The sequence below is a fragment of the Argopecten irradians genome, chromosome 1 (assembly GCF_041381155.1).
Source record: "Argopecten irradians isolate NY chromosome 1, Ai_NY, whole genome shotgun sequence".
Lineage (NCBI taxonomy): Eukaryota > Metazoa > Mollusca > Bivalvia > Pectinida > Pectinidae > Argopecten > Argopecten irradians.
In genome coordinates, this window is record NC_091134.1 from 3,820,903 (window position 1) to 3,830,716 (window position 9,814).

At 35.8% G+C, this 9,814-nt stretch overlaps 3 protein-coding genes across 3 annotated transcripts; all 3 read right to left on the minus strand.

The window, feature by feature from the left end:
* Positions 1-3,336: 3,336 nt before the first annotated feature.
* LOC138308788 (putative leucine-rich repeat-containing protein DDB_G0290503) lies at positions 3,337-5,560 on the minus strand. Its single transcript, XM_069249804.1, has 2 exons — positions 4,471-5,560; positions 3,337-3,614 (listed from the first exon to the last, which is right to left on the minus strand). Exons 1-2 carry the CDS (start codon positions 5,558-5,560, stop codon positions 3,337-3,339), a joined length of 1,368 nt encoding a protein of 455 aa, XP_069105905.1.
* A 624-nt stretch (positions 5,561-6,184) lies between these two features.
* On the minus strand, positions 6,185-6,724 carry LOC138308799 (putative uncharacterized protein DDB_G0284695). The gene has a single exon (XM_069249810.1). It carries the CDS (start codon positions 6,722-6,724, stop codon positions 6,185-6,187), a length of 540 nt encoding a protein of 179 aa, XP_069105911.1.
* Positions 6,725-6,727: 3 nt separating this feature from the next.
* Positions 6,728-7,555, minus strand: LOC138308810 (involucrin-like). The gene has a single exon (XM_069249821.1). It carries the CDS (start codon positions 7,553-7,555, stop codon positions 6,728-6,730), a length of 828 nt encoding a protein of 275 aa, XP_069105922.1.
* Between the last annotated feature and the right edge of the window lie 2,259 nt (positions 7,556-9,814).

The following is a 9,814-nucleotide window of genomic DNA, read 5'->3' on the forward strand; positions in this document are numbered from 1 at the left end:
GGCTGAGACTTCAAGCACTAATTTGTCTGATTAAATTTGGTGCAGAGTTTTCCTGTTTGTGTCAACCTCTGTATCGATGCTTGGCAGACCTTTCTTTCCTCTTAAACATATTTACTAACCTCTCGGGAGATATATGCCTACAAACGTTACACGGGGAGGAAGTAAAGCGGACATGTTGTTGTGGTATTGACACATACAGTAGATCTATGGCCTGATCATTACATCATGTAGACACCACCAACTCACCTATCTTTATACTCCTTTATGAACAATCTGATGGGAGAACAGCATCGTTTGGGCTTGATTTGTCTATTTGTTATCTATTTCTAGGTCATAACTTCTTTATGATAATTCATCAATCATATCCCAGGGATTCAGACACATCTTTCTAGCATGCCAAGTTTGTATTGCCTATTGTCATCCATCCATTCATCCATCTGTTAACTTTTTCCTGAAATTGTCATGAACGATTTCATGGACTATAGATTATAACTTTAATTTGAAGCATCCTTTGGTGAAGAGGAAATATATATGAGATATGAAGCCTAAAAGTTCTTTTGTAATAAAGTAGTTTAGGAAATTCTCTAGCTCCATATAAATCTAAATTACCTTGAGATATGCTTTATTGTTTCATCTAATTTTTGCGTCAAGACCTTTTCTAAGAATGTGTCATTCTCTATCACTGTAAATTCATAGGAGATCAGGGAAATTGTTATAGGTAAATTCAGCATAATTTGTGCCTAATTCTCACATTCACATTTAAGTTAATGTAAAGTTAAATTTTGAAGTTTTATTAGTGTTCATACCGAGGGGAGCTTTATGATAACCGTTCAGTAGGACGCCTAGCCTTGGCTTGTGATGAAGAAAGTGAATATGAGATTGGTAAGAAAGTGTTCAATAGTCTAACACCAGTATCCTTGAGAGAGTCTTGAAGCTGGAAACTTGAACAGACGATCAAGGTCACAATTCTATCGTCTCTTGCTGAGCAATTTCTGGCATCATTTATCACATTGAATCTTTTACATTGAATTGGTAATTTGGTATTGGGTATGTATATCTAACATCCACCTATTAAGGAAACATTTTACTAAGTTCCATTGTATCAAATGATTTGCTTTGTCTGGCACCTCTTTAGATATGGATTGTAGATTTTGCTCCCACCTTGAAAGGGTAACAATGTCTTGCCACGCTGATGTCTGTCCTGTTGCTTTACATTTATCATGACTTAGGAAGTAGAGCTGTTTATGTCTTAAAAAATCCCTATCTTGCAAAGCTATTATTTCGTTTTGCTATTTCCACTCTTCAAAAAAAAAGAATTATTTTATTGTTTTTGCCAGTAATAGGTTATTCATTAATTATTTAGTTTCTACAGATCTTATCATGATTTTTTGCCATGATTCTTATGTTCTAGGGGTACACATTTTAAATCTAGAATGTGCACTTTTGTAAATCTTTAATCCGGTATCGTGGACTCCGCAACTCATTGCATATTTATTTTGGGATTTCAACTCATTCCATTTTTATTTTGGGATTTCAACTCATTCCATTTTTATGGAGGGATTCACATGTGAAGCTTATTCTACATGATCAAATTGTCACTAGTTATTCAGGAGTTTGGTTTAACAAATTCCCTTTGATACCATTATTCCCTTAACATCAGTCTAGGATCGTAGGGCTGGATGTATTAGAGGCTACAGTATTGCTGTAATGATCTCGGATCTGCACTGATGGACGACAACCTTTCCTACTATGACCAACAGGCAACTGCCATTGAAACCCATTGTCTGGTAGGCATAATTGACTCGGCAGCCAGTAGATGTTTGTAAGGAAATGTCCACTCTTTTAGCTTGACCGATGGGTAAGGTTTGTCTATACGATAATGGCCACCAATTAAGGCCATGGTGTCCAGTACCAGTATGGCAGTTAGAATCACATATTGATGATAACATAAACATTTCTGTGTAATTGACAGAATTATTTTCATGAGCACCGATTCGGTGGATGTATAAGCCAATCATATGTTTGTAACAGTCACTTAATGTATTGGTTTCCTCCAACAGGACTCTTTAGTTCTGTTCATTTCCCATACATAAATCAATAACAATTCATTCTGTTACATTATTTTTGACCCTTTGACCTTACATTTGGTTGACTAGTCCACCAGTGGACAACTGTAGAGAATTAGCTAGACCTTGGTAGTGGAGAATTAGTGAGCCTGATATAATCGTGATTTGATCGGGAATGGATCTTGATTTTAGAGACCTTACCTAGATTGATAGAACTGTACAACACAATAGAAGTACATGGAATATTTAATCACATGGTTAGTGTAAACTAAGATGTTTGACCCCATCAATGACCTTATGACTTTAACAGATAACCACTAGACAAGGTTGTTGACCTGTGCATGGTCAGGATAATGGTTGAACCTAAAATGACCTTCTGAACTAACTTAGAAAGGTGCCATCCAAGTAAATAGAATCATAAATTGAAGATACTGGTAACCTTAAACCATTTGCTGAGTGAAAACTTTAACGGTTGACCTTGACACGAAGTTCTGGCCTCCGACCTTGAAAAATGACCTCTAAACAAGTGGATGGAACGGTTAACCACTTGGTTGGTGGAAACAATGATGGATAGCCTTGTCATGACCTCCTGACCTTCTGACCTAGATAAGTAACTAACACACAAGTCAATGGAATGGTAAACCCCTTGTGAAAACACTGATGGTTGACCTTTAACATTTTGACCTCTTTGACCTGTAGAATGGAGAGAATTGTTGAGCAGCAGACAGAGCTATGGTTAACCACCTGTATAGTCCAATGATAACCTGATCATGACACTCTACACCTCTGATTCCTCTAGCTGGTGACATTGTACCACATATGAATGGAATGTTGATCGTGTGTAAATGAATTAAAACTGTCTGACATGAACATTGTAAGTCACATCACACACACAAGCTGTCTAAAGTCTTTCTGTAGTCACACATTATGTTCAGCTGCTTGTTGAGACATAGGCCTTCCCCATAGAGCCATATGTCATCTGTTCCCAGGATCTGATAAAAGATATTGAATGGCGTACTGGGTATTAATAATACTTAGATGATAATTTTCATCCCCATATCTTTAATAGCATAAAAGAAGACTAATGAAAATGTTCCTAAGAGTGCACTAGAGCTTATACCTCAATTATTTAATGGATATTCATGACATTTTATCATGTTTTACTCCTATTCTTTCATTTCCTGTTTTCTATGTGAACCATGGTATTTGTAGTGTCTATTATCTTATGTTGGATATTATAGTTCATATCGATCTGATCTGTCGGATGTCGTTATTTGTTGTTCTTATCTATGATCTGATCTGTGGGATGTTGTTGTTTGTTGTTCTTATCTATGATCTGATCTATTGGATGTTGTTGTTTGTTGTTCTTATCCATGATCTGATCTGTGGGATGTTGTTGCTTGTTGTTCTTATCCATGATCTGATCTGTGGGATGTTGTTGTTTGTTCTTATCTATGATCTGATCTGTGGGATGTTGTTGTTTGTATTTCTTATCTATGATCTGATCTGTTGGATGTTGTTGTTTGTATTTCTTATCTATGATCTGATCTGTCGGATGTTATTGTTTGTTGTTCTTATCCATGATCTGATCTGTGGGATGTTGTTGTTGTTATCTATGATCTGATCTGTGGGATGTTGTTTATAGTTCTTATCCATGATCTGATCTGTGGGATGTTGTTGTTTATAGTTATTATCCATGATCTGATCTGTTGGATGTTGTTGTTTGTTGTTCTTATCCATGATCTGATCTGTGGGATGTTGTTGTTTGTTGTTCTTATCCATGATCTGATCTGTTGGATGTTGTTGTTTTGTTCTTATCCATGATCTGATCTGTGGGATGTTGTTGTTTGTAGTTCTTATCTATGATGATCTGATCTGTGGATGTTTTGTTGTGTTGTTGTTCTTATCTATGATCTGATCTGTTGGATGTTGTTGTTTGTTGTTCTTATGTATGATCTGATCTGTTGGATGTTGTTGTTTGTTCTTATCTATGATCTGATCTGTGGGATGTTGTTGTTTGTTGTTCTATCCATGATCTGATCTGTTGGATGTTGTTGTTTGTTGTTCTTATTATGATCTGATCTGTTGGATGTTGTTGTTTGTTGTTCTTATCCATGATCTGATCTGTGGGATGTTGTTGTTTGTAGTTCTTATCCATGATCTGATCTGTGGGATGTTGTTGTTTGTAGTTCTTATCTATGATCTGATCTGTGGATGTTGTTGTTTGTAGTTCTTATCTATGATCTGATCTGTGGGATGTGTTGTTTGTTGTTCTTATGTATGATATGATCTGTTGGATGTTGTTGTTTATTGTTCTTATCCATGATCTGATCTGTGGGATGTTGTTGTTTGTAGTTCTTATCCATGATCTGATCTGTGGGATGTTGTTGTTTGTAGTTCTAACCTATGATCTGATCTGTTGGATGTTGGTGTTTGTAGTTCTTATGTATGATCTGATCTGTGGGATGTCGTTGTTTATTGTTCTTATGTATGATCTGATCTGTGGGATGTTGTTGTTTGTAGTTCTTATCCATGATCTGATCTGTGGGATGTTGTTGTTTGTAGTTCTTATCTATGATCTGATCTGTTGGATGTTGTTGTTTGTTGTTCTTATCCATGATCTGATCTGTGGGATGTTGTTGTTTGTTGTTCTTATCTATGATCTGATCTGTGGGATGTTGTTGTTTGTAGTTCTTATCCATGATCTGATCTGTGGGATGTTGTTGTTTGTTGTTCTTATCTATGATCTGATCTGTTGGATGTTGTTGTTTGTAGTTCTTATCTATGATCTGATCTGTTGGATGTTGTTGTTTGTTGTTCTTATCTATGATCTGATCTGTGGGATGTTGTTGTTTGTTGTTCTTATCCATGATCTGATCTGTGGGATGTTGTTGTTTGTAGTTCTTATCCATGATCTGATCTGTTGGATGTTGTTGTTTGTAGTTCTTATCTATGATCTGATCTGTGGGATGTTGTTGTTTGTTGTTCTTATCTATGATCTGATCTGTGGGATGTTGTTGTTTGTAGTTCTTATCTATGATCTGATCTGTTGGATGTTGGTGTTTGTTGTTCTTATGTATGATCTGATCTGTGGGATGTCGTTGTTTGTTCTTATCTATGATCTGATCTGTGGGATGTTGTTGTTTGTAGTTCTTATCCATGATCTGATCTGTTGGATGTTGTTGTTTGTTGTTCTTATCTATGATCTGATCTGTTGGATGTTGTTGTTTGTTGTTCTTATCCATGATCTGATCTGTGGGATGTTGTTGTTTGTAGTTCTTATCCATGATCTGATCTGTGGGATGTTGTTGTTTGTAGTTCTTATCCATGATCTGATCTGTGGGATGTTGTTGTTTGTAGTTCTTATCTATGATCTGATCTGTTGGATGTTGTTGTTTGTTGTTCTTATCTATGATCTGATCTGTGAGATGTGTTGTTGTGTTCTTATCTATGATCTGATCTGTGGGATGTTGTTGTTTGTAGTTCTTATCCATGATCTGATCTGTGGGATGTTGTTGTTTGTAGTTCTAACCTATGATCTGATCTGTTGGATGTTGGTGTTTGTTGTTCTTATGTATGATCTGATCTGTGGGATGTCGTTGTTCGTTCTTATCTATGATCTGATCTGTGGGATGTTGTTGTTTGTAGTTCTTATCCATGATCTGATCTGTGGGATGTTGTTGTTTGTAGTTCTTATCCATGATCTGATCTGTTGGATGTCGTTGTTTGTTGTTCTTATCCATGATCTGATCTGTTGGATGTTGTTGTTTATAGTTCTTATCCATGATCTTATCTGTGGGATGTTGTTGTTTATAGTTCTTATCCATGATCTTATCTGTGGGATGTCGTTGTTTGTTGTTCTTATCCATGATCTGATCTGTTGGATGTTGTTGTTTGTTGTTCTTATCCATGATCTGATCTGTTGGATGTTGTTGTTTGTTGTTCTTATCCATGATCTAATCTGTTGGATGTTGTTGTTTGTTCTTATCCATGATCTGATCTGTTGGATGTTGTTGTTTGTTGTTCTTATCCATGATCTAATCTGTTGGATGTTGTTGTTTGTTCTTATCTATAATCTGATCTGTTGGATGTTGTTGTTTGTTGTTCTTATCCATGATCTAATCTGTTGGATGTTGTTGTTTGTTCTTATCTATGATCTGATCTGTTGGATGTTGTTGTTTGTTGTTCTTATCCATGATCTGATCTGTTGGATGTTGTTGTTTGTTGTTCTTATCTATGATCTGATCTGTGGGATGTTGTTGTTTGTAGTTCTTATCCATGATCTGATCTGTGGGATGTTGTTGTTTGTAGTTCTTATCCATGATCTGATCTGTTGGATGTTGTTGTTTATAGTTCTTATCCATGATTTGATCTGTGGGATGTCGTTGATTGTTGTTCTTATCCATGATCTGATCTGTTGGATGTTGTTGTTTGTTGTTCTTATCCATGATCTGATCTGTGGGATGTTGTTGTTTGTTGTTCTTATCCATGATCTGATCTGTGGGATGTTGTTGTTTGTTGTTCTTATCCATGATCTGATCTTTTGGATGTTGTTGTTTGTTGTTCTTATCCATGATCTGATCTGTTAGATGTTGTTGTTTGTTGTTCTTATCCATAATCTGATCTGTTGGATGTTGTTGTTTGTTGTTCTTATCCATGATCTAATCTGTTGGATGTTGTTGTTTGTTCTTATCTATGATCTGATCTGTTGGATGTTGTTGTTTGTAGTTCTTATCCATGATCTGATCTGTTGGATGTTGCTGCTTGTTGTTCTTATCCATGATCTGATCTGTGGGATGTTGTTGTTTGTAGTTCTTATCTACGATCTGATCTGTGGGATGTTGTTGTTTGTTGTTCTTATCCATGATCTTATCTGTTGGATGTTGTTGTTTGTTCTTATCTATGATCTGATCTGTTGGATGTTGTTGTTTGTAGTTCTTATCCATGATCTGATCTGCGGGATGTCGTTGTTTGTTGTTCTTATGTATGATCTGATCTGTGGGATGTTGTTGTTTGTTCTTATCTATGATCTGATCTGTTGGATGTTGTTGTTTGTAGTTCTTATCCATGATCTGATCTGTGGAATGTCGTTGTTTGTTGTTCTTATCCATGATCTGATCTTTGGGATGTTGTTGTTTGTTGTTCTTATCCATGATCTGATCTGTGGGATGTTGTTGTTTGCAGTTCTTATCTATGATCTGATCTGTGGGATGTTGTTGTTTGTAGTTCTTATCCATGATCTGATCTGTGGGATGTTGTTGTTTGTAGTTCTTATCCATGATCTGATCTGTTGGATGTTGTTGTTTATAGTTCTTATCCATGATCTGATCTGCAGGATGTTGTTGTTTATAGTTCTTATCCATGATCTGATCTGTGGGATGTCGTTGTTTGTTGTTCTTATCCATGATCTGATCTGTTGGATGTTGTTGTTTGTTGTTCTTATCCATGATCTGATCTGTGGGATGTTGTTGTTTGTTGTTCTTATCCATGATCTAATCTGTTGGATGTTGTTGTTGTGTTCTTATCCATGATCTGATCTGTGGGATGTTGTTGTTTGTTGTTCTTATCTATGATCTGATCTGTTGGATGTTGTTGTTTGTTGTTCTTATCCATGATCTGATCTGTTGGATGTTGTTGTTTGTTGTTCTTATCCATGATCTGATCTTTGGGATGTTGTTGTTTGTTGTTCTTATCCATGATCTAATCTGTTGGATGTTGTTCTTATCCATGATCTGATCTGTGGGATGTTGTTGTTTGTTGTTCTTATCCATGATCTAATGTGTTGGATGTTGTTGTTTGTTGTTCTTATCCATGATCTAATCTGTTGGATGTTGTTGTTTGTTGTTCTTATCCATGATCTGATCTGTTGGATGTTGTTGTTTGTTGTTCTTATCCATGATCTGATCTGTTGGATGTTGTTGTTTGTTGTTCTTATCCATGATCTGATCTGTGGGATGTTGTTGTTTGTTGTTCTTATCTATGATCTGATCTGTTGGATGTTGTTTGTAATTCTTATCTCTAATCTTATCTCTTCAAGGTCAAAAGAATTATATTTAATCTTTTACTGTCAATGTTTAAGGTAAAAGCTCAAAGTCATTGTATTTCATTGAATATGATAATTTAATGAAATGAAATAAAAAGAAGTGTTTAATGATGTTTACCACTCAAAATATGAACAATGAACAATTGAATTTTAAAGAACATGTAGCAACTTTTATCTAATTCAATAATGCAAAAAAACTTTTGTTCCCAGGGAAGACTATTAAAAATTTTCCTAGAAAAACCTTTGCTTTCTTTAGTTGAATTGTTTGTTGTAGAAAATTTCATTTACAAAACTACAGTCTCCTCTCTTCTAAGAGAATTAGAAATTCTGCAAAACTAGTTTATATTTTGGGGTCACAGTTCAGAAGTCAATGGTTCATGTTGGTTCTTTAAGGTTATAGCCAACATCTGTTCATTGAACAAGAAATATATCTGTCTGTGACCTTTGATCTTATTAACTGTTAACGAGGAGTAATTGTTCTGTTAATGTTCCCCAGTGTGGTCCCGACAGATAGATGATAGTGCACATCTCGATGGAACCTTTTATCAATACTAATGGCATTTTCAGGAAATAATCTTCTCAATGCGATTCGTATTTCTTTATTGAAGATGTTCAGTGGCAAATTAATTACTGCTGAAGTTAAAAGCATGTACAACTTTTATTTTGTATTCAAATAAGTTCTTGAAGTTTATAAACATCTATACTAAAAGTGAATATTTTCTCAGAAAATGATCAGGTTCAGGTTTTGGTGCATTGAGTGTTAAAATATTGTTATCCATAACAACTGATGTTGTTATTTACAATAGTTTTGGTTTGAAATTTATTGACATTCACTTAAAGGAGAAAATGGATGGATTTTGAGAATTTCAAGAAGCCCAAATAGGCCAATTTAGTCATCAGTTATAGTTTTGGTGCATTTTTAGGTCATCTGACCCGAAGAGTCAGGATGACCTATATTTGTCATGTTTCGTCCGTCGTCGTCCGCCGTCCGCCGTGTGCCGCCATCTTGAAAATACATTTTGAACTTCTTCTCAAGTTCTACCGGTTCGATTTGGCTGAAACTTGCATGAAATGATCCTGACATGGTCCCAACAAAGTGTTGTTATTTTTCGGGTTGATCTGAAATCCAAGATGACCGCCACAGCCGCCATCTTGAAAATACATTTTGAACTTCTTTTCAAGTTCTGCCTTTGCGATTTGGCTGAAACTTGCATGAAATGATCCTGACATGGTCCCGACAAAGTGTTGTTATTTTCGGGTCGATTCAAAATCCAAGATGGCCGCCACAGCTGCCATCTTGAAAACACATTTTGAACTTCTTCTCGAGTTCTACCGGTGCGATTTGGCTGAAACTTGCATGAAATGATCCTGACATGGTCCCAACAAAGTGTTGTTATTTTTCGGGTCGATCTTAAATCGAAGATGGCTACCATGACACTATATCTAATTAATTTCCTACATGTTAAGGCCCTTGGGCCTCTTGTTTGAAATAAAATTTGTTGAAAGAAATTGAAAATGATCCTGACATGGTCCTGACAAAATGACACCATATAAAATTAATTTTACTATTGCCAAGGTAGTCAGATGACCGTTAAGGCACTTTGGGCCTCTTGTTGTGAAATGCTGTCATCTCTCACATCTGACATGGATTTCTGCATAGATTTTGGATTACATGTCTTGTTTTGGTATAGACAAATATTTTAAG

Bases quoted from the DNA above. Each gene is read 5' to 3' on its own strand.
- LOC138308810 (XM_069249821.1), bottom strand. From the start codon at position 7,555: ATGGATAAGAACAACAAACAACAACATCCCACAGATCAGATCATGGAT.
- LOC138308799 (XM_069249810.1), bottom strand. From the start codon at position 6,724: ATGGATAAGAACAACAAACAACAACATCCAACAGATCAGATTATGGAT.
- LOC138308788 (XM_069249804.1), bottom strand. From the start codon at position 5,560: ATGGATAAGAACTACAAACAACAACATCCCACAGATCAGATCATAGAT. The intron at 3,615-4,470 runs GTTAGAACTACA...AACATCCGACAG, and splicing joins TCCAACAGATCAGATCATAG to ATCAGATCATAGATAAGAAA.